The 23,907-nt window shown below is 53.3% G+C and overlaps 1 protein-coding gene across 3 annotated transcripts in view; it reads left to right on the top strand.

Annotated features, from left to right (window-relative positions):
• Positions 1-23,278, top strand: part of LDLRAP1 (low density lipoprotein receptor adaptor protein 1) — a 41,779-nt gene extending 18,501 nt beyond the window's left edge. The window contains exons 12-21 of one of the 3 annotated variants that reach the window (XM_075047477.1): positions 1,166-1,373; positions 2,990-4,975; positions 7,756-7,898; positions 9,492-9,604; positions 12,372-12,486; positions 15,331-15,403; positions 15,861-15,944; positions 17,334-17,464; positions 19,092-19,126; positions 21,156-23,278. In XM_075047477.1, coding sequence (XP_074903578.1) covers positions 4,657-4,975; positions 7,756-7,898; positions 9,492-9,604; positions 12,372-12,486; positions 15,331-15,403; positions 15,861-15,944; positions 17,334-17,464; positions 19,092-19,126; positions 21,156-21,300 — 1,158 coding nt within the window. In that variant the 5' untranslated portion in view covers positions 1,166-1,373; positions 2,990-4,656 and the 3' untranslated portion in view covers positions 21,301-23,278. Of the gene's footprint in view, positions 1-1,165; positions 1,374-2,989; positions 4,976-7,755; positions 7,899-9,491; positions 9,605-12,371; positions 12,487-15,330; positions 15,404-15,860; positions 15,945-17,333; positions 17,465-19,091; positions 19,127-21,155 lie in introns of those variants that run through there. The other 2 variants (XM_075047476.1, XM_075047478.1) reach the window with 2 other exon arrangements.
• The last annotated feature ends 629 nt before the right edge of the window (positions 23,279-23,907 follow it).

Consider the following 23,907-nt stretch of genomic DNA (forward strand, 5'->3'; position numbering starts at 1 on the left):
CACCTACTGCCTCCACCAGCAGCAGAGCAGGGAGGGAGGCTGCTTTTCTCGTGAGCTCCTGCCTCATTTACAGTTTGCTGTGAGGGCAAAGCACAAGAGCTCCTTCAGTCTCAGATTTTTGAAGACTGGCACTGGCCACAGAGAGCAGCCAGGCTGTGGGATTTCCTCCTGTGCAGGACATTGCTCAGACCAAAAAGTGTGCAGAGCTCCAAAAACAGAGTGAGATTTACTTCTCGGTACCTGAGAATCTGCAAAGCTGGGCTAATTAACATACAAAATTTGGTAAGAGACATTAAGTCTTATGCTTTAAGTTTTAAGCCAGCCTCAAATTACTAGGGTTTAGGAGATTTCTCGAACCATCCTCTGTAGCGTCTGGCACTGAGCATCCCTGGAAGCAAGATGCTGCGCAGGTGGTGTGTATGCTCGAGCAGGGCTGGCAGTCCCATCTCTGCAGCCTTCTCAAACGCAGCTCCGGTTTCCCGGCTGCATGCTCAGCTCACAGCCCTGGCCCATCAGCTGCAGCTGATCGGGCATGCTGACGAGGCTGACAGGCCGTGATTGCAATTAAGTTGCTGCTACTCGTTGCCCTGGGCCTGTTTTCCATCAGCACGGGCAGTTCAGCGTGTGCAGCCGTCAGCCTGATTTTATCGGTGATCCAGGCGAAAGCAGCCGGGCTATGAGAATAGCTCCAGAGCGTGATACAAAAGAGGTCACAAAAAATAGAAAATTCAGGTCATGGTGTTTGGGGGGAGCATGTGAGGATCGTGCTAGCAGTGGGCACGGTAATTAACATGTTAATTTGGCACCACCAGGGGTGAGCCCACCTGCTGCCCCTCTGCGTTGTGGGGGGCTGTGAGGGAGGTGAGAGCAGCTGGGGCTTTGCTCTGTGGTTGTGCACGGTTGTACGGAGCCGGAGCCGGTGAGGAGCAGCATGAGCCAGACCAGGGATCTGGGAGGGGGACATCGAATATCCCTCACTCCGAGAGAAGGGGCTCTCGGTTCTGGCCTGGATGCAGCTCCAGGCTCCTTAAGGATGCTTAAAAACCTTACTTTTGGGTGGCAAAAACTTTGGGATAGAAACACAGCCCCATGCTGTGTTTAACAGCGCCCGTTTGGCTGCTGTTAAAATGAGTGTTTCATGTCAGACTTTGTTTCCCATCTCCAGCCTGGTGCTGCTTTCCCACCCGCGCTGATCCTGGGCATCCTGGCATCGAAGGCTTGTGCCATGGTGTTGGAGCTGGTCCTGTCTGCAACCTCCAGAGAGCCCCTTGGACAGGTAACACGTAACACCACAACTGCTGCGACCGATCCCCCGTGACCAAGCAGAGTACGTACACTCGCTGCAACCAGCAGCGGCTCCTGGCCAAATACTGGTACAGTCAGATACTTACTTCTGCAATATTTGATACTATGCACGTTTCTAATGCCCTTTCTCCATAGATACCAAATCATGTTAATTGACTCATTAACAAAGTGTTAATGACGGTGGTAATTTAAGTCCTAAGCATGCCTATGAATTAGAAGTTTTACTGACAGACTAAAGTGGCGATCTGAGGTCTGGGTTGATTACAGCTCAACCTCATGGCAGTGGGGTGAGTTAAGGTGACTCTCTGAGCGGGGGAGCTAACGGAGAGCGGCTCAGCCTTTTCTGCAAAGCCCTGAGATGCTGCACGGCCGTGGGAGGACTAAAAGGAGTTTTGTCATCCTGGAGACAGGGTACGTCCCCCTTGCCAGCTACTCACTTAATCAGGGCAACTCACAACATTATGGCCAACAAACGTCAATGAGAGCACATTTGTAGTTGCTGGTGTTATTTTCTCCTTAATGAAATGTCAAAGGAAAGGAAAACAGCAGCAAATGTCAGCAATTGGTCTTTTATCACATAGATGGTTAGACACAGGCCTTCTCGGCAAAGGTGCCAATTTATTAGGAGGCAAACCTCGGATGGATTTGACAGAGTGGAAGGAGCTCAGATTTCCATTAGTGATCACCTTTTAACCAGCCCCAGATATGCTAATTTGTTATAAATGCACTTTGCTGTAAATATGACAACAGTAGGGTGAACGAGTAAGGCCTCGGGAGCGTGCGCTGTCCCTGGCTGGGGGGAACGGCACAGCTTTGTTAACTTGATTAATCAAGGCAGAGAACAAACACACACCCTCGCAGCAAAGCATAATGCCTGTCACTGATCTTATGTCTGGGGCTGTGTGTGCATTGTAAAGATTTCTCAAAAAAAATCAGGAATGGCTCGCTCGGCTGTGGCCCCACCAGCTGGGAAAACACATCAACGTTACAAAAAAATGCAGAAGTTTCACTGAGAAGCTGCATTTATTTCATTGTGATTCGTGGTTGCAAACACCGCGGCAGGGAGGAACAGTGGTGAGGATTTATTTGTGCTTCCTGGATAGAAGAGATGATGGTGAATGTTAGAAACAGTGGAGAGGAGCAGCTCCGCTGCTGTGATACTGGAGATGCAAACTTGTTTCAGTGACGCTGCAGAGCTGAAAATAACCTTGAGAGACTACGTGCGGAAAGAGCCGGTGGCTTATCAGGAGAGATGTCAATTAATGGGGAGATGGATGGGCGGTGATCAGCGGAGCGTGGTGGGGCTGGGGAGGTCAGCCGCGTGGTGCTCACAGCTAGCAAGAAAGCAAGGTTTCCAAAAAATTGCTGCTTTGCTGTGCTCAGCACTCAGACATAAATAAATAGATTTGCTTTTGCTTGCCTGGCCCACAGGACCCGTGTGCCCATGGGCTTCTCTTGTGGGGAGGAGGAAAGCCTTGGGTTGCCCAGCGTGGCAGCAGGTAGATGAGTGTGGAACTGTGATTTTTGAGCTGCCTGATACTCTGCCGTCCTGGGGGGAGATGGCACTAGTAGTTTTTTACCATTACAGGGATATTTTAAACTCAAATTGTGACTTTCAGGAAGGCTGGCTTGGATAGCACAGCCACGTTCAAGACCTTGATTTGATGATGACTCTCTCTCCCAGGCTGCTGTCACCATCCTTCACTTTCCAACTTGAGCGGTGACACTTGAAGAAATACGTTCTGCTACTCTCACGATATAACACCCACCCGAGACAGCACAGTCAGCAAAGCGAAGGGCAAACATCGACACCGGTGCTGGGATTCAGGGGGAAAACTCAGCCAGGGAAGGCAGCGCTGCAGGTGGGTCTCGCACCCTTTGCAATAACAACCAGAGGAAGAGGAATACACCCCGGGCGCCTTGAAAGGAGCTACAAAGGTCAGTGCAGGAGCGGCTGTAGCAGGGGAGGATCACAGCAGCAGGAACGCTGCGGATCTTTCCGTATCGGGATCGTGGCCAGTAGCTGCCCTGTGAAATTGCCGCGGAGGAAACGATGGGAAGGAAGCAGCAGAGCAGCACGCAAGTGCAGAAGCTGCTGCCTGAGTGAACCGGCGCAGGGTGTGATATATTTAGCCAGTGGTGGTGCAAAATACAGAAATAGGAAAATAAATCACGGATGTGTCCAATACCTGCCAGGTGGCTTTCTCAAGCTAGTTTATCAATGAATTAATTGCAAAGGTGTCTGCCTTAACTCATCAGATATTGGCAAGCGGGAAGTCCTCCAGTGAAATGCAGGCTGCTGGGTGGGAGCTGAGTTTCATCGATGATTTAGTGAAACATTTGAGCTTGTGCTTAAAACCCTGGACTTCAGTTAGGTCTCAGCATGTGCTTAAAGTAAGCACAGATGCTTAAGTGAGTTGCTGCACGGAGATGGATCTGTGTATATGCTCAAATTTGTTCCTGACGCAGCAATTTTTCAGGTTTTTTGGTATTTGCGTGCCACTGCCCTTAGAGAGCGGCTCTGACGTAGTTAGCCCTCAGGGGAAGTTTCTTCTTTCAAGTTCCAGTCACCGTCCTGGCTCACCCCCTGCGTGCTAGATTCAAACCAGGCGCTAAGTGGAGACACCAGTGGCACCGTCCTATTTTAGACTGGGCTTTTTGGACGAGGTTCTGCTCAACCCTTCCACCACCCCCTCGTGTCCTGCTGCGGAGGGGAACCGCTCGCTGCCATCCAGCTGCCCGGCAGTTCGGCTTGGTGACTCCTGCGTGTTGGATCCCGGCTACAAACGTGAGAGGGGAATGTTAAAATTGAACTAAAAACGGATTTTCAATTACACAAATGTTTCTGTGAATAATAGGCTTTGTAAGGCATTATTCTACAAATCCTAAATATGGGGTTTAACCTCCTCGTTATTATCCCTTTAATTTCGGAAAGCCTTTGAGGGCCTTAATCTTCCATACAATTACATTCAGGCTGAGTTAAAAGCACGCTGGCGGCTGCGGTGACACGGAGGGGCGGCACATGCTTAGGCTAACCTTTATCAAACACATTAAAATATTGTATCGCATTTTCTCATCCTGAGGTGGGGGCGATCAAACACCCCTGGGGGGGGGGCAAACGCAACTTTTTTTTTTTGGTTGGTTTTTTTGGTGTTGCCCGAGGATGCTGAAATGGGGTGACGTGGGTCGTGCTCTCATGGAACCCTGGGAAGGGGTTTCCTGAATCTCTGTAGGGCCCCCCCCCCCCAAACCGTGGGAAAGGGGGGTCTCCCCGTGGGAAAAGTGGGACCCCCGTGGGGCTGGTGTTTGCTGCCCCCCCCCCCAGGCGTTTGGAAACAGCGGGGAAACCCTATGGGGAGCAGCAGCTCGGGGTGGGGGGGAACCTGCAGCTTTTCGGGGACCCCCCCCGCAATTAAAAAAAATAAAAAACCAAAACCTTCGCGGGGACCCCCGGCGGGGTGGGCGGGGCGTGCCCCACTGACGTCACGGCGCCTCGATTTGCATGCGGGCCCCGCCCCCGGACGCCGTCAGCGCTGGCGCCGCAGGAAAGTTTGGCGGCGGGGCCGGGAGCGGAGCGGAGCGGGGATGGACGCGCTCAAGTCGGCGGGTCGCGCTCTGCTGCGGAGCCCCAGCGGCCACAAACCCTCCTGGGCCGGCGGCCGACACAAGAGTGAGACCCGCCGACCCCGCTTCCCCCCCCCGGCAGCCCCCCTCCGCCTCGTCCTGCACCCCCCCCCCGTCCTTCTTCCCGGCTTTATCCCGCTTTTCACCCCCCCTGCACCCACTTTTCTTCTTCCTTGAGCTTCCTCTCCCTCCCGCATCCCCTTTTCACCCCGCTTTGCCCCCTCCGCTCCCCCCCTGGTTTTTTCCATGCCCCCCTGCACCCCCTTCCTGCTTTGCTCCTCTCTCTTGCACCCCTTTTTTCACCCCTCCTTTTTCTCCCTCCTATTGCACCCACCTTCCCCCTGCACCCCTTCCCCTGTGCAGCAGCGGGGTAGGATGGGTGGGTGGGGGGCTGTCCCTGTCCGCCAGTGGGTAGGTGGGGGGCTGTTCGTGTCCCCCAGCCTGGGGTGAGGGCTGGAGCCCGGCGGGTGGTTTCTGGCCTCGTCCCACTACTGGCTCCATCACCCGATCGCTGGCCCCTGGGCCAGCAGCCACTTGGCCACTGCCAGGCGTCTTCCTACTGTGGCCGGGAAAGAGGGGGGGACCAGCCCTGGACCCCCCCAGCATCACAGCAGGCAGCAGGAGGGTGCCTTGTCCTGCCTGTACCGCCCGCAGGCGAGATCAAACTTCTTGATTTTGCTAATCCGATGAGATTGACCCGGCATCGTTACACCTTTTTGCTAGGATTAAGGGCTGACGGCTATGGGACACGAAGGGGACAGCTGGCTGGAGGGGCAGCCTCGGGGCTCGGGGGGGGGCTGTGTGGCAGATGTGGGGTGCTGCCCCAACGTGGCCTTGCAGCATACGCCTGGCAGAGACGTTCCTTGAGACGCAGCAGCCCCTGGACTCACCCTGAGCCTGCTGCAGAGCCACCTTGCAAACCACCCCCCCGTGCCCTTCAGTGGGTGGGGGGGCATCGCCGTCACCCCACGGGACTGACGCACCCCGGGCCTGGGCGCGATCGTTTGCAATTAACGGGAAGGTGGGTGAGGTGGTAGCGAAGGGTGCCAGAACAGGATGCGTGGAGAGGTGTCTGTGCTGCCGCGGGTTCTCCTTCCTTTCCGAAAGCATTTCGGTGGCTGCGCTTAAACCGCCCCTGTTTCCGTCCCAGGGCAGCGTGAGCTGTGGGTAGCCAGGGCCTCACTGTAGCTGACATCGTCCCGGGCAGCGTGGGGTGCTCGGAGGGTCCCCGTCCTCGGTGAGGCCCCGAGCTGCCCTGCACGGGATACGGGACCAGTGCCTAGGGAGCGTGGGGCAGGCAGCTGCCCGTCCGTCGCGGGTAAACCACCCTCCACCCCGGCGTGCTCACCCGGCTTCAGGTGCCGAGGGTGCTAGGACACCGGCGGCACCCTTGGCTTTTGAAAAATCCAGATTTTTCACTGGCACCCTTTGTTTCTAGCTGGGACGTGGGGTAAATGCGGCATCCCGCCTGTCCTTGGGTTTTCCTTTTCCCTGTCCAGGTTTGGGACCTGGGTGTTGGGTGTGGAGCTCCTGCCCTCCTGCAAACCTTTGTCTCCCCATGGGACCGCTCCCCCCCGCCCCGCCAGCTTCCGTCACTTCGCCTTTAGCCAGTGCCAGGCTGGTTGGGGTGGTTCACCACTTGGCACCCACACCCGGTACTGGGAATGGTGCCGGGTTTATGGCTTATCTCCCATCTCGCCTTCACCAGGAGGTTGAGTCACCGAGGGTTACCCCAGGGGCACATCCGTCCGTCTGTCCGTCCCCCCCAAAAAACCCCTGCCTTCCTGGCACTGCAGGTTTGCAGGGAGCTGCAGAGTTTGGCCCCGTTGCTTGGAGGCGGCCAAAGGAGGCTGAATACAAGGCAGCGAAGCCTTCGGGGACATGTTTTTTCAGGGACATGTTTTGTCTGTGGGCCACTTCAGGAAGGCTGGGGTTTGTTGCCTCCCGCTCAAAGCGAGGTCCTCCTCAAACACAAGAGCTGCAGATCCCGGGTTGCCAGCTCCGTGTCTGGAAGTTAGCTCCTGCAGTGCAATTTCAGGCTTAGAAATACCCACCTGACTTACGGTTTGGTTCCAAATTTATCTCTGTGTTTAGGACCCTCCTTCCCACGTCCCCCAGGACATAAGGGAAGGGGCCGGCGGCCTCCTGGATGATTTCCAGGGGAGAGCAGAGACCTCTCCTCGCTGAGGCTTCACCCGCGCGGTGGGCTCTTCAGAGCTGCTGGTGACCGATTTAGCAAGTCGCAGCACATCACCTGGGTCCCCGCAGCTGTGCGTGGGCTTAGCTAGCGGCAAATCCCGTCTTAGCCTCTGTGGGTAGGTGATGGTTGGCTCAGGGTAAGGTTATTGCCGTGCGTGGGGCGGCACCGAGCCCTCCCCTGCGCCTGGCTGGGGCTGCTGTTCAGGGTCCCCCCTTGGTTGTGGTGTTGGCCTCGGCACTCACGATTAAACTGAGGAGCCGATGGATCTTAAAGGGTTGCTGCTACTTGCTTGCGGCTCGTGGAAGAAATTCTGGGGCTTTATGTTTGCTCCCTTGGAGAGCTAGGGAGGCTGACGATGATGTCCCCCACGTGAACGCCTTGCGGTTTCTGCGTGGCTGAGGTATGCCGTCACCTCTTCTGATCGCCGGCTCTCTGCCTCTTCTTCTTCCCCCAACACCTTGTGAAAGCCGTGGCAGCACTGCGAGCTCCAAGCTGCTCGGGCGCGGGACTCCAGGCAGAAGCTAAACCAACACGCTGCTCTGCTCGTACCTAAACCTTCCCTCAGGGCTTGACAGGGATATTCTTGTGCGTTTGGGAATCTAAGAGCCTCTTTGTTGTCTCTCTAGAGCTCCCGGAGAACTGGACCGATACCCGCGAGACGCTGCTGGAGGGGATGCTTTTCAGCCTCAAATACATGGGCATGACGCTGGTGGAGCAGCCCAAAGGAGAGGAGCTCTCCGCGGCCGCTGTCAAAAGGATCGTTGCCACCGTGAGTGTCCGTGCTGGAGCAGAGCCCTGTCTTCTGCTCTTCAGACAAGTCTGTCGCTGGGGAGAGTTTCAAAAGCTGCAGGTCTGGAGGCAGTGCTCTTCGTCTGCAGGCTGGGGGGTGTCAGGATTGCAGGTCCAGCTCTTCCAGGGGTGAGCAGGCTTCTGGTGGTGTAGGTAGAAATGCAGACAGCGGCACTGGGAAGCCCTCAGGGACAACCCCAGCCCACAGATGGGGCAGGCTGTGGAAAGCTGGTGTTACGTGTCTGAGCTCTGGCTCCCCTTGATAAGCTTGGGTGACCCTGGGTGTAGAAGAAGCCTCTGACCTTGTGAAATCAGCCTTCCCCGGGGCTGTATCTCCTCTTGCAAGGCAGGATCAGCATTTTGAGCGCAGCCAGCGCGCAACCAAGAGCTGATATGCAGTTCTGGGTTTTCCTTCCCACGGTTTGGAGGGTTAAGAGAAGGGAGCAGGACAGCTTGCTCCGATTCCCAGCCAATACAGCTGCCGTCCCGCTGTAACCTCTGATGCAAGATTTTCATCCATCCTCTAGCACCAAGCCTCCCTGGAGCCCCTGCTCACCATGCTCCAAGTAAAATTAACGCTTCTTTAAGCCCTTATAAAACTGAATGAGGCAAGGACCCAATTGTACAGTAAACCGTCGTAAAACTCAATGGGGTGGCGAACTGCGCTGGGTAATGACGGATCCTTTCCTGGCATGTGCTGAGCTGGACGGAAGGGGAGCGCTCACATGAAACGGGAGCTGCTGCTGGCAGAGCCTTTCACGAGTGCTCTGATCGACCAAGAATGGAGCCTTTAAATAAAAGGCCCAGGACTAAGGCCAGCCTTGGAGGGGCAGGACTGACCGCCAGCCGGTCTGGACACGGCTCAAGTGTGGTCTCCAGGGAGCAGGGCTGAGGATCCAGGTCTGCAGTCTGTAACTAGCTAGCTGTGTATTTTTTTTATATTTTTGGGGAGGCAAGAAGATGGGTAGTGAGCTGAATGTAACCTGAAAGCTGAAAGCACGAGGCTAGTAAATAAGAGAAAGCGGCATTTAAAAATCTAGTTACTTTTTAAGCTGGTGTCCTGACCTTGGCACGGGGGATGCTTTCCAACCTGAGCAGGGTTTCGCAGCACAGCTTGAAGCCAGCTGCTTGGGAGCCCACGTCCTGCAGGACCATCCTGCTCCCCACACAGCTCCCTCATTTGTGCTGGTGTCCCCCTCTGCTCCAGAGCTGGCCCTAAAGACAAAACTCCTGAGGGTTTCACCAAGCACTCACCCAGCTCGACCAGAGCAGCTGCTGCTTTGTGTGGGTGGCCACAGGGAAATTCTCCTGGAGGTGCTGGGCTGGAAGTACCTCTGTGCAGTGTGGGGTGGACAGTGTGTTTTCTTGTCTTGTTAATGCCAGCAAAAATCACTGCTTCAGGAAAGGAAAAGTTTTAACAAGTGCCTTATCACACCTGGTGGCAAATTCAGTGTCTAGTAGTGACGAGTGCTATTAGGTAGTGTGTATCTAGAGTCTCTGCTCTGTTCACATACTTTTGGATGTGTCAGTGTTAAAAGCCTGTAACTTTCCCCTTCCTCTTTTCCTTCCAAAGGCGAAAGCAAGTGGAAAGAAACTGCAGAAAGTGACTCTGAAAGTCTCGCCCAGAGGGATCGTGTTAAACGACAGCGGAACGAATGAGCTGATCGAGAACATCTCCATATACAGGTGGGTTATGGTATGCACCTCGGTGCGTGCGTGCCCCAAGGCTCCTCGTCTGCTCCAGTCTCCACCCAGGCTGAGCTGACGCCTCACTGCCCATCACGTCTTGACGGAAAGCAAAGGTGGGGGAAGGAGGGTGGCTGCTAAATTTAAGGTAAATTTACGTCTGGTGCAAAAGTGTCCAGCCAGTGGTAAGGAAAGCCGTGACGAGCCTGGAGGTGTTGAGTGCGTGGACCGCAGATGCGCAGCCAAGCGCTCCGTGGCCATGCGTGGCTTTACTGCCTTTTTTTGGCAATAGGAATGCCAAAGCATCTAGGGTGACGGCAAGAGTCTAATATGGAGGATGGTCGGAGCATCTCTGAGCGGGTGAGGACATGAGCAACAGAGCCAGGGCTGCCCTCCCCTTGCTGGCTGCTCTGCACCTTTGATGTGTTTAAATAACTCTGACAAAGCGTAGGGCTGGGACAGCTGTTGAGACCCATTACCAGTGTGGGGAGGGTGAGGATGGATTATCCCCTATCCACTCCTCTGACTTTGGCAAGTATTTCTTCCGAAGAGGCTGGAGGCAGGCGCAAGCCCAGTGGAACAGAGCTCAGCTCAGATCTGGCCCTTTCTATCTCCTTCATCTCTTCTCCCTCTACATCCCCCATGCTCTGCTTCTGTCCTTCACCCGCTGCTCTGTCCCCCTTTGCTAGATGTGGGATGGGGGCACTCTCTCTAACCAGACTACTAACCCGCTTGCTTTTCTCCAGTTCAAACTAAGCAGTGCATACAGCCACCGGTGCTGGGCCCCAGCCCTCCCCAGGAGATAAAGCTGCTGCTAAAGAGCAGAGCTGGGCGAAGCGGCCGTGCCGAAATCGGGATCGTTGCGCTGGTGTAAAAGCAGTCAGAGCCATGGGGCCGGGGTTTCTAGATGCTGCCCTAAATTCTCCCCAGTGCTTTAAGAGCCGTCGATAAAGCTGTTCCTCCTGGTCAGTGCTCACGTACGAGCATCCCCTCAATTCAGTTGACTGAAGTCAGCCCACCCTAAATACGCTGTCGATGTGGGGACTGACGCTGCTCCCGAGATGCTGGTGCTGCGGGAGCAGCCGTCACAGCGAAAGCTGGGGTCTGTGTGCTCTGGGGGGGGTCATCTCCCTGCTCTGCGAGCGTGCTCCACCGGTGGTGGTCCCAGGGCTTTCCTGTAACACCTCTGCTGTCTTCTCTTCGGCTTTTCTATTCACCAGGATGATCCTGGCTCTGAGCTCTTGCTCCAGATCATGTGCTGGGGCAGGATGGGGTGACCGCAGCCAAAATGCAGCCACTGTCGCCAGACGTGCTGCTGCCAGAGGCCTCGGTTGTAAAACTGGCTCACTTCAGAGGTGGGTGTGAGTTATCCATTCCCTGGAAATTAATGGCCATCAAATATTGAGCTGAGTGCTGGGGGTTGTTGGAAGGGCTGCGTGCCTGCGCAGACGACCTTCCACAGCTTCGTCACAATTATTAAAAGAGTGGCCACGCTGTTTTGGGAAAAATGGGAGAAAGGAATGAACTTCCAAGTGCCTGTTTAATCCAGAGCGTGGCTCAGCTCTGGAAAACAAAATGTAGGCCATTGAGCAGAGGCATCCTCACACGCAACAGGAAACTAATGCAGTATAAATAAATTTTGAATGTGGCTTTTTTTAAGTCCCAGCATCTGCTGGCAACTGAGACCTTCCAGTCCCCTCCCTGCAAATTCTCGGGGGCAACAAGAGTGGGAGCTGAAGGGGCAACGTGGGGCCGTGGGAAGACTTTCACTGAAGTGTCCCACTTTCTCCTCGGGTTTTCTCTTTCCTTAATACCTGTTTGATCTGTCGCGTGCCCAGGGAAGAGGCTTTGCTTGCTTGCTAGTGCCTGCCGCCTTGCACTAAACCTCCGGGGCTGCTCCAGCCTGTGCTCGCTGGCTCCAGACGAGACGCTCAGTCCCGCAGCTCCTGGTGTGGATGGACCCGTGGGAGATGGTGCTGGCTGATGCTGAGGGACCCGCTGCCCTGCAGAAGGGAGCTGAGCCCTCGGTCAGAGCCTGGTCTCCCCAAACAGGTCAGCCTGTTGCTCTTCCAGAGCCTTGTTTGACATTTTGGAGTCAACCCTGCCCTGCTCGGGGGCTGGGAGAGACACGGCCATCCTGGGGATGCTCCACGGAGGAGGCTGAGCCTCCTTCCCCATGTCCCGTGTGCTCAGGGGTCTCGGAACACACTGTGCATCTGCTACTGCGGATCTCGGAGCCTGAATTTCAGCCTTTCCAGCAGCTTTTCTTGGGCACCCATGCATCGATTTCTTTCCCTGGTTTGAGCCTCAAGATTAAATCGTAGGCTGAGAACAGGTCCTTCTCTCTCCTTGCAAGCTTATTCTCCAAGGAAAATCTTCCGAGTCTCTCTTCTGAAGGCAGAGCGTTTGTCAGGCGTAGTCCCAGGCTGGCACACTGCAGAGTCTTTACCTTCTCTAACCTGTCCTTTCCCACAAGGTGAAACATTTTCTCTTCCCTCCTGCCTCTGTGTGTGATGCACGTGGTTCACACCGTGGCTGTGGGAGTTGCTCTTGGCTTCTCTTACGCTCAAACCAGCGCCATCGACGACTCTGCTTTGGGACGAGTTGCACTGAAGCCTGGTAACGCTCCTGTGCTCCCTCTGCCTTCCCTGCTTGGCTCCGGAGCTGGAAGCCCTGGGGTAGGCGCTTGCTGGCAGGTCAGAGGAGGGGTTGGTTGATCTCCCTTGCACGCAGTGCCCCGGACAAGACATTTCATTCTGTCTTTCAGGATATCCTACTGCACGGCAGACAAGATCCACGATAAAGTGTTTGCCTACATTGCCCAGAACCAGCTCAATGAGAACCTGGAGTGCCATGCCTTCCTCTGTACCAAACGGAAAATGGTCAGTCCAGAGGAAGAAATGGGGATGTGGCTGTAGGAGGAGGAAGCAGAGAGGGGCCGCGCCGGTGAGATAACAGCTCTGCCCCCAGTTAGAGCGAGGGGGGGACCCTGCCCCAGGGAACGGCTGTGGGAGAGCACCCCCCCTCCCGCTGCCGTCACCGCCTGCCAGTTAATCCTGGCGATGCTGCCCAGCGCCTGGCCATCGCTCTCCATCGCTCTCTCTCGAGCGGGCGTAACTCCGGGCTGGATTCAGCCCGTTGTCTTGGCAGGAAAAAGCTTTTCTACCCCAAGATCTGGGGCGGGGGTGAAAGGACCTGGCCCTGCACCGGCACCTGAAACCCCCCTGTCGTGCTGCGGTCCCAGCTGCTGGGACTCTTCCCTGCTCAGCATCCGCTTCCCCGGGCTGCCGGAGCCCGGCTGAGCCCGGCGTGCGGAGAGAGGCTTTGGCAGGCGGGGAGGTCTCTGGGGAGGCTGGCAGCAAGGTGCCTGGGGGTGGCCTCATTGATGGGAGGCATTTAGCCAGTGGTTCTGGGCTTGCCGCCCTGGCTTCCTTCTGTTTCTTGCTGTTGAAGCTCCTTGTCCAGTTTTGAGCAGCGTCTTTGCAGCCGGGGCCATGTCTTCCCAGCCGGAGCAGCGCAGGAGACCCCACTGCGTGCCAGCGGGGCTCAGAGCAGAGACCTGTGTATAGAAAATGATCTCTGGCTCTTTCTTTGAACCCGCTCGTGGGATTTTTTCCTGCTGATTCAGTGCATCAGGATGGGCAGGGACCCAGCACTGATGAGCTTGTGAGGGAGAGAAGTGGGTCGCTGGCTGCAGGTGGGGCCAGGAGAGCCCTGGGGGTCTCTTCAGTGGGGCCAGAGCTGAGGCTGAGCCCCTTCCCCACGGCAGGAAGGCTCTTTAGGGGAGAGGAAGGGCAGGTCAGATCCCTCTGCCCCCAGAAATCCTTCCCCTCGTGTCTGTTGCGGGGCTCGAGTGGAGAACGGGATCTCCCGAATCTGCAGGTGCATCCCAGCGTGGTGATTCCTGGGTCCTTATGAGCAGCCCTGTGCCCAGAGCGTGGCCACCACAGCTCTGTTAATATTCTGCGCTTCTCCTGACTCGTTTGGGTTTTTGGTTTTTTTTTCCAAGGAGAGAATAACAGAAGCTACAAGTTGTTTCTCCTTTCTGCAGCATGCGCTCCCATCCTTGCACGGCACAGATAAGCCTCGCTCTGCAAATTAAAATTTAAGTCTCTCCAGTGCTAAAAGAATTATCTCCGTGGTACATCAGCTCAGTGCGTCTCCCTCCAAATAAAGTTCTCCAAGGCCTTTTGTGGCAAAAACTAGAAATACTTTTTTTTTTTTTTTCCCTTGTCTATAAAGCGCATGAACATCATGCTGGTTAAGGTGATGCCCTGCTGCCACACCAGAGACTGTCCCTGCCCCAGGGCAGGGTCCCTGAATGTACGCACAGCTACCAGTCATGGGCATAGAATTAGTCTATATTTTTAGTTCATGGGTAATTCTCAACGGTAGCTGGGTCTATTAAACTTGATTCAGATGTGACAGCTTAAATTGTAAACAGCTGTGAGGAGTTTCATACTTAATTACCATATTTAAGTTTTTGCCATAAAGCGTTTGCACTTCCATCAAAGATGTAAATAGCTCCGACATTCAAATGAGCTCTCCTGCTTTGCGAGGTTTAATTGGCACCAATAGGTTTGCTGGGTCTCCTCGCCCCTCCTGTGCGGGACTGCCTGGCTTTTGGGGGACGCCTGTGCTCCGTTTGCGCTACCCCCCACGTCTCCATCCTCCGAGCTAGCAGGGGCTGCGGGTTACGGACCCGGATCTGGGTTTGTTTAGTTTGCAGCTTTGTAAAACAAACTCGTGCCTCAAGGCTCCTGCGAGGCGCCAGCCTTGCAGAGTGTTACTCGTTATCTCCTTGCACTTAAACTGCTCATGAGCTCTGCCTCCTCCTAATGAAACTGGCATTTATGTCACTATTTATACATCTCCAGCAACTCAGGCTATTTAAGGTGGTGGGGTTTTTTGATGTTGCTCAAGCTCTCAGCTTGGGGAGGAACGGAGGGACTGAAGGGGAAGGTGTCCCTGCTCCTGCTGTGGCCCTGGCTGGTGGTCTAAGCCAGCGAGACCCCAGCTTAGCTCGGGGGAGCCGGCAGAAGACCCTGGGATCTCTCTTGTCCTGCCCGTTGGGGAGAGCTGCGTATCCGTGGCGTTTTACCCCGCTGCCTGTTTTTGGAGCGTCCTCGTGCACGCGGTTGTGCGCGGTGCCGGGGAGGGATGGACTGCAGCTCTGCGCATCCCTCCCCAGCGCTGGCGTGGCTGACGGCGGCGTGGTCCAGGGCTCGGCCCGGGCGCTGATTCCCTTCGGGATGATGGTCGTTCTGGTGGGTGATGCTCTGCGGTGGGTGCAGCCCAGCCCTGGAGCAGGGAGCCACATCCCTCAGGGAGCTGCAAGGACGAGCCCGGGGCCATGCAGCGCTTGCACCTTGTTTCGATCACGCTTAAGCGTGGGGTGCAGGAAGAGTTGCGCGTGTGCCCCGCGGTCAGGAGCAGCTCTTCTCTCCCCACCCGTCAGCACGATGGCTGTGACAGCCACGTCCCTGCCTCCTCCGTCATTCCATTACACCTAAAGACTTGTCTACAACGAGCTGCGTGTCCTACATGGAGCAAGTCTCTGCTTCCATCAATATTTGATCACCCCTCCCCAGCCAGGCGGGGAGCGTGCAGAGCGGAGGACTGGTTGGGTCCAGGTTAATGTGAATCTGCAAAGCAAAAGCTCCAAATTATTTAAATCTATGTGAGGACCCGTCGATTAACGTGCTGCCTCACCGCTGTCTTTCCAGGCGCAAGCAGTCACCCTCACCGTAGCCCAGGCCTTCAAAATCGCATTTGAGTTCTGGCAAGCAGCTAAGGAAGGTAAGTTTGGTTTTGGTTTTTTTTTCTCCCCTCTTCCTACTCTTCAAGGGAAAGCTCAAGGAATGACTTTGGGGTTTTTCCAGCTTTCAAGTGCCTTTTCCCCTTGTCCTTCAAATTTCTAGGCTGCTGTTAAGGTTGGTGCAACCTCTGGCGTGATTTAAGGCATCTTCGAAGTTTTTTTCAACAGCCTTGTCAATCCACCCAAATTTTGGCTGCGCTCCTTTCTTGCAGGCAGGGTGTGAAGGACCTGGTGCTTCTCTGTGGTACCTGAGAGCCCTGCCGCTGTTGGGATTTTTGCTTTCACCTTCCACGAGATTATGAAACGCACCCAGAGCCTGGGCTGCTGTGAGCAGAGGAGACCTGGTGGCCTGTCCTACCTGTCCCCCCCTGTCCTTCCTCCCTAAAAGCTTGTGGGGGAGCATTCTGCGGGCAGTGACGGGGTCTCCTTCTTTTGCAGAGAAGGAGAAGCGGGAAAGGTCCCTCTTGGAAGGAGAAGGGACGAGCAGCCCCAGCTCAGAAGCCCCTGCCCACCCTGACGCACGTAAGTCACCAACAGCAGAGCTTTGCTTTGGGCTCGGGGATGGGGAACGTGAGGTCTGCAGGGTTTTCCCTGAACGGGGCAGGCTCCTGGGAAGGCTTTGAAGACCAGCAAGGAGCAAACATTTTTGTCGTAGCAGACACGTTGCCCTTGGCAGAGCGCTTGGGACGCCATGGCTGCCTGCCGAGTCCTTCCATCTCCCCCTTAAATATCTCGTACAGCCCCTCATACACAGCTGCTGCCACCCCAAATCTGTTTACTTCTGCCCCAGGCAAATTGGCCATAATGTCCTTATGAGCTTAGCGTGGACCCCCACATCCCAAGTTTGATTTTGGGTTTGTCTCGGACCTGAAACACTTGCCGGCCCATTGGCTGAAGGAGATGGACATCCAGGTACCACTCCGCCTCCAGCTCCCCTAAGGAAGGAGACGTGCATGAAAATAAAACAATTAAATAGTAAACCCCTTCATACCCCCTCAGTGCCTGGCTGTGGGTCCTCTGTTGCCTCTGAAATGCAAAACACATAGCCAGGGAGAAGTGGGACAAAAGGCTAATCTCTCTTCCATGCTGGCCGTGGAGATAAGAGGATTTGGCACAGAGGAAAATAGCATTAAACTGGGCTTCCTTCCAGGCTGGCATGTCTCATTTCTTCATGTGAAGGCCCAGGACTGGAGGAATCTGTCACAAATGGTGGCACATTGGGATAAGTGAGGCCCGGGACTGCCACAGGTGTAGAAACAGGCTCTGGTGTCTGCCTGAGGGATGCTCCGCAGCTGGGGGGCTTCTGCATCCCCCCTTAGTGCAGGGTGGGTGATGGGGAAGATTTGAGGCTTCTCTGAACCAACCCAGCCTGCGGTGTACCGGCAGCCCCCAAGCTACAAACTGTTCTTCGCGCAATGCGGGGTTTGCCCTTGATCCTATAAAGTAATGATGCATCTTTGTAAGATGGTGAATCGGTGCCGTGGGCTGAGCTGAGGGTATCGCCCAGGGTCTGTTCCCAGCCTGGGCTGGGAAGCTCTGGGGTTGGGATGTCCTGAGTGGGATGTGTCAGCTTTGCCTGGGGCTGATCCTGACTCACCCTGAACGTAAGCGGGTGCCCAGGAGCTTCCCCTGATGGCTGCTGGAGGGATGAACCGGCCGATCCTCCCCTGCGTCCCTGTCGAGAGGGTCTCGGATGCTTGATCGGAGCATCACGAATTACTCAGGCTGAAAACACAGCCCCCACTGGGGTGAACGCAGCTCCTCCATGCTAAAATTTGGGGCCATCCTGAAGGAATTTGATGCAACCCTTCGATTCCCCTCTTCAGGGGAAGCAATTACTGCAAAAAAGCTTGGTTTCATGTCATCTCTTCTCCCCTCCCCTGCCTCATTCCCTCTCCGCTCTGTTCACAGCAGCAGCCACGGGGAACTTGCTGGATTTAGAAGATCCTGCCAAATCACCCCTGACCAGCAGCGCAAACTGCCCGCACTTAGATAACAGCATGTTTGGGCCCAGCTCCTCTGTAAATAACAACGTGGTGTGGGTAAGTGTGTGCCCGGGGCACCGTGGCATCTGCTGAACCGGAGGGATGCAATGCCACCTCCGTTTCGTGCGCTCCAGGTCCCATCGTGGGGATTTTTATGGGATAAACCCTCCCTGGGAGCTCTGGGGCAGCTGAGCCGTTCAGGCAGGGTTTCAGAGATGCCTGAGCAAGCTGGGTTTCAGTGTCCTACTCAAAATGATTGATTAGTGTTCGAGTACCTACTGCCTTTTTTTTAGATTCTGTAAATAAATGAATGAGATTGCGAGGCACTCTGAGAAATGCCACTGTCAGATAATTGAATATTACTGATTCTTGAGCAGCATTTCTCAGTGGTTTGTCACTTAATTGAGAGACCACCTAACTGCTCTGTTCAGGGGAAAAAATCATTATGTCCATGGCTTTTGTTTACCGTTCACTAAAATCAGGTTATATTTATGTTCATTATTACTCTTATTTTTCCCTTGTTCTTGTTTGTGGCTGTATCTGGCTTGTATGAGCACGGATAGCTTCTCTAAAATGTCCTCAGTCATCTGGCTTAATTGTTTCATGGACCGCTAATACAAAAATAACGACCCAGCCCATGTGCCTGGGTGTGCATCTGTCCAGGACCCCCCTCCATGCCCAAGTGCTCCATCACCAACCAGGCTGGGGCTGGTCTTGGAAGCCCCACTTGATCTGGGACCTCATCCCTGCCACGTGCCTCTCTGGAAACACACCGTCTGCTGAATTTTGGAGAACGGAATGATAAAGGCCTTTGCCTGGAGCCTGTTTCTTGAGTCTGCCGGGTCTGAGCCTGAGGCTTTTCAGGTTAAACCTGAAGATCAACTCTAAGTCATATCAAATCCTGGAGGCTTATCAGCGGTCTCCAATCCCTCCCTTCTTGCAGAGTTTTCATATTTTACATCTTACATTAAGTCTGTAAGTGCATCACACGACGCCCTCATGCAGAGCCCATCTTCCTGCACGGGAAACCTTTCTCCCTCAAGCAACTAAAATCCTTTCCCTGGGAAACCTTAAGAGCAGATCAGAGATCAAGGATCCCAGAACCGCTTTCAAGCAGCGCAGCTCCCCCCTGTGCTGGTGCAGAGTTGCTTTCCTGATTCCAAAGAGCCCCGAGGGATGCCTGGAGCATCTTGCCCAGCTTTGTCCGGGTCCCTCTTAAGCAGAAACCCGCTGCACATGCCAGTCGCATGCTGAGAGGTGGAACAGCCAAGGGCTGTGGTTAACCCCAGAGGGGGATGTGGTGCAGCTGATGGGCCAGATCCAGCTCGTGCAGGCAGCAGAGCAGAATTAGCCTGGTTTGGACATGGTGGGAAAGGGCCAAGCCCCTGCCCCATCCCTGGGTTGCGAGGGGAGCGCAGCATCCCGGACCCGAGCCCTGGGATCTGCTCTGAGGAAGCCTGGACCACCCAGAGTTACACTTCTTGCCCTGGGGCTTGTGCAGAGAGTGAGATAAAACCTGCCCGAGGAGGCAGGTTGCCGGGAGGAATGTTGCTTTAGGGGCTTGGAAGTCAATACATATATATTTTTTTGTCTGCCGTGCTCAAGTGCAGAGCCGGATCTCTAAATACAGTTTTGTGCATTCTCTTAGCAACTACTGCTCTCTCTTTTTATCTTTTTAACAAAGGAAATGGATGATGGTCTCGACGAGGCATTTTCAAGGTAATTCGAATAACTCCCTTTACAAGTTCACGCCACCAGGGACCAGCCCGGGAGACTTGACTAGTGACTGGCTTTTAATAATGCTTCTAATCTAATCAGCCACTGTGATCTGACCTAGGCAGCTGCCCCATCAGTGCCTCAGCCGTTAATTGAAAGATAGGCTTTGAGGCTGGCTGATAAGCCAAATATTTTGACAACCTTTTAAGGATGGAGAGAGGCTGTATGTGATAGGGAATTTAATTCCCCAAGCAGTTGGCGTGTCTGCTCCCACTTGCCGGGGTGGTTTGAGGCTGCCTGTTTCCAGCCTCTGCGCTAGCTGCGGCGATGCTGGTCCCAGCTTCTGGCACGGGGGACTTTACCCTTCCTCGCCCCTCCGTGAGGTTTGGACTAACTCTGGGACTTCGTTCCCATCTGTCCCCAAACCAACAGCAACTGCTGAGGGCAGCCTCCCTGCTCCACCGGTCCTTGTTGCAGCGCGGTTGCATCAGGATGACTCTGATGCACCACTTTTGAATTCAAGCGCCTGAGCACATTCAGAGTTGGTGGCCGTAGCTTCATGGGGCTTAGTTCGCTTTCCGATCGGAATTAAGAGCTTCCCTGCACATGCATGCCGAGCAATCCAGCAATGTTAAACAAATCCGTTTTCTTTCAGGTGAGTTTTCCTGTCTGTCCTCGTGCAGGCAGGCCCCTGCGGGGTGATGGGGATGCTTTAGTTTACGTGGGTCCCATCCTCCAGATCAGTGCGTGAAGCCACCCCGCCGCCGTTCAGGCAGCGGAGGGCCCAGTTTGGGCAAAATGCTGCCTTGGGTGCAGATGCTACAGGCAGCAGCGAGGTGCCAGACCTCCTCCTCTGGCTGGGAGGTGCTGAAAGAGGGAGTCGGGCAGTAGCAGGGCTGAGCCCAACGCTGTCACCCCCGTGAGAGCCGCTCGCCTCCGCCCGGGGTTTGCAGCAGTGCAAAAAGTGCCCACTCAGCCCCAAGGAAACAGACCTTCGTGTCTTGTTTGGCTCTCGGGAACGATTTACAGCTTCCACTTCCACGGCAGCCCTGTCCCAAGTCGTGTTTGATAAAGGGGCTGCTTGGATTTACGTCTTAATGTCATCTATTTTCCTCACCTCTGTTCCTTGCCCTACTTAATTAAGCAGATGTTGTTGGTTGCGGTCTTTTGTTTTGCATTGCTGGATGCCAAGCTGTCACATCACCCGTGGCCTTCTGGTGACTCAGTATTTGGACTGCTCATCCACCGAGGCGGGTGCTTCTGAAAGCGTTCCTGCCACAACATCATCGCTGGGCATTTTTCTTCTTTATTTAAAAACGTGCATGTGGCTAGTTTAATCTGAGGCTTATTCGACACCATGCCTCCCCTGGACGAAACACCAAATATGAGTTAACCTTTGGCCCTGGGAGAATTGATGCTGCAGTGTTACGTTTTCACAGAGGTATTTAATAACACAACAGTAAACTGGGGCTTGTTAGGTTTTGCAAAACATCTGGGATGTGCTGAGATGAAGAGCTCTTAAAGCTGATCCCGTGGGCTATTAAACATCATCTGAGTCCGGCTGTGTCTTAACCCAGAGTTAAATGCTTGGGCCGGGGAGTGCAGCGATCTACAGCACACGCTGCTGCTGCTGTGTGTGTCCAGACACTCCACCGTGAAAACTGAGTCATTGCAATGAGGCTGCTCCTTTGGTCAGCAGAGCCTTTGCGTTAAGATCCCAGCTAACGATGCACCCGCCAGCAATAGCTCGGGGGAGGAAAAGGGCACTGTTCTGCCAGACCATTAATATACGGGATGTCCGGACTGCAAATTCCCTGCATGCCTGTAGGGGAGATGTTAGGATAAACCAGCAACAAACTTGAGAGCTGCAAATGGTATGTGCCAGCTCTTCCCTTACCGAATTATTTCATTCCATTTGAGGATTTTGAAATGTGGAACTGCAGTTAGGGTTCAGCATTACAGATGCATCAAGCATCCAGGCTATAAACTGCACAGATTTGCGTTCTTACTTTCTGTTTTTCTCCCCTCTTAGACTGGCTCAGTCGAGAACAAACCCTCACGTCCTCGAAACAGGACTGACGGCTCAAGACATCCAGAGTGCAGAAACGCTCTCACCTGTAGACTGGAACAAAATAGATTCCAACACAGGCGAGAAAGATGATCTGTTCATGTTTTGAGGTCAAATGCATCTAAGAGCTGACAAAAGAAAAAAACCACTAAAAGTCTACAGGCTGAATCATGCTGTTCTGGGTGCTGTACGCAAGGGACTCTTCTGAGGGCTCTTCACCAAGTCAGATGATGTTACAGCGCAGCTTAGACCAAAGCTTTAGAAATCTAATGCAGATTTTTATACCTTGCTTTTATCTAAACCACGAGATGCTCTTGAACATATTTATTCATAGCCATTACAGTTTACATGTATTATTGGAAGGTGTGTAGAGCATCTACAGTATTATGTGGCAATATACCATGGACGAACCTTCAGCAGTGCCTGTTCCTCTCTGAAAAAAGACTATGCAACACCAAAGTCTCTCTGTATATAATTTTCTAGACAAAGGTCTGCAGATGCAAATGCAATTGCAAGCACAACTGTTACTAATCCACTGTTTCTTGAACAACACATCACCTGCCTAGGCGGAGGGGAGGAGATTTGCAGCAGCTGCTAACAGTGTTAAAATCAAAGAGGTAGCAGAGATCTTGCTTTTGTTGCGAATGTCTGTGATATTCTCACAGTTGTCAATCACCCCTATGGGTTCTGGCTGTTTCTTCGCCAGCTTTGTATGGGAATTGACACTTTTATACCCAAAGACTCTATGAAGTTTTGCACTTTAAAACTTGAACTGAAAGCAGTGGTCCGAATTGTCAAGGTAAGCAGTGCCTGTAACTTCTCTTCAGAAGCTATTTACCCAAAAAAAAACCCCCAACCCTGCAATGCTGCAGATCTGTTTCAAAACTGACTACTCGTGTGCACCATTTCTGATGCGACTCAAAATACTAAGGCTCCGTTGCACTGTTGGCTTTAAAAGCAAAACCACCAGGGAGTAACAATTTGTTTTGCTAAAGCGTGTTGAAAGTTGCAGGTTGGGTGAACCCAGTAGCACAATAGATCTGTGTTCTTAGCTCTGCTAAGTGGATTTGGCTGTGCATGCCTTTTTACTGTCTCAGAACCATTTGGTTGTTGCTCACTCAATAGACTCAAATGGAATTGGATTAGGCAACACCAATACCTGGATGTTCAATTAGCAAGAGGTGCCCCTTCCAGCAGGACTCCGATCCTTTTCCCCCACCCCTGACAGCCGCATCTCCAGTGAGGCTTGGGAAGCTGTCTTCATCTGCTCCTGGAATTGAAAATAAGTAATGGAGGTATAAAGCTTATGCTAATTAAAAGATTAACTTTAATGATCCTAAATAGTCGCACTGACCGTTTGCAGTGTTTGTGGCCTTATGTGAAGTATACTAATCTGTTTTATAGATTTGTAACTTGGTTTTGAAACACTAATTCATTCCCCAGATAGCTCTTTATAACTCTTTTAAAACTGCTTGCAGAAAAAAAAAAAAAAGAAAAACCCCTTTGTCAGCTGTAAGAATTTATTAGGAAACAGCTGAGTGACTCTAACTTAGATTTAATTTTTTTTTTTTCCCCCCTAAGTGTTACTGTGATAAGGTATTGAGGACTTGTGAAGCTGACTCATCATGTCTCTTAATAAAATGTGTGCTTTGTTTATCCTGCAAAATTGTGTTTAAAGCAATTTTACATCTTGAAACTACTGTGCCCGTGACATACTTGATCTTATGTGTAGCATCAGTCTCTCGCGACTGAAGGAATTATTCAGAGTCTGTCTGTGCTACAGAGGCACACGGTAGAGATATGAACCTGTCGCATAAGCGATGCCAAAACTGTGCAGAAGTGGTTGTGGTAAGCGCCTTGCCCTGACCCCGAGGAGTGGTGATCTTCCTAGAAAAGAGCTTGGGCTGTAGGAATGGACCGTGAGGATTTCTCTGTACATTGATCTTTCTCCTTTTCTAGAGACTCTAGGAGCATATACTGAAATGCACAATACTATATATGTATGTATATAGTTTTTTAAGAAAACCTTAATGCTGTAAAGAATATCTCTACTGAGGAAAATAAAAGTTCTACCATTTTTTGGAGTGTCTGCGCTGGGTGACTTTATTTTTACCGTGGTCCTTTTAATGTGTAGAAGCCTTGATATTTCTAACTGGTTGAATTCTCCGTCTCCCTTGATGCACAGCAGCAAGCGATCGGAAACATCCACGGGAGGTTTCTGTCCCTTGGAAGGCTGTTCCCAGGGCCATCCAGGTGGGAAGATGGTTGCAGTTAGACACTAGTCCGTGGTGTTGCCTCCAGGAAACGCTTATGGGACTGGATGCGGCCACGCAGGATGCACAGAGGATGCGCAACAGCCGCCTTCCCTCCTGCGTGGGGCCGGGACGTGACCGTCACGGCCAGCTCGGTAAATCTGTCCCTGCCTCAGCCCCTGCGTCGCTGGGTTGTCCTCCAGGTAAGGGTGCGATGGTGGATGAGAAGAGGGAGGTTGGTGCTTCGGGCTCGTCTGCAGAGAAAACGTGATGCTGGTAACATCAAAAAAACAAAATCTCTTAATTGATAGAGATTTCTGAGTCGCTGTGCGAAATGCTTCTCCCTGGGGGGGAGTTTAATTTGTACAGCTGCCTTTTAAATACAAACAGCCCAGAGATCCCGGTACAGCCCTGTGTACTCAGCCTCCCCCTGCAATTCCTGCCTTTGCTGGCTGTGAGCTTGG

Source organism: Buteo buteo, chromosome 16 (assembly GCF_964188355.1).
Source record: "Buteo buteo chromosome 16, bButBut1.hap1.1, whole genome shotgun sequence".
Classification (NCBI taxonomy): Eukaryota; Metazoa; Chordata; class Aves; order Accipitriformes; family Accipitridae; genus Buteo; species Buteo buteo.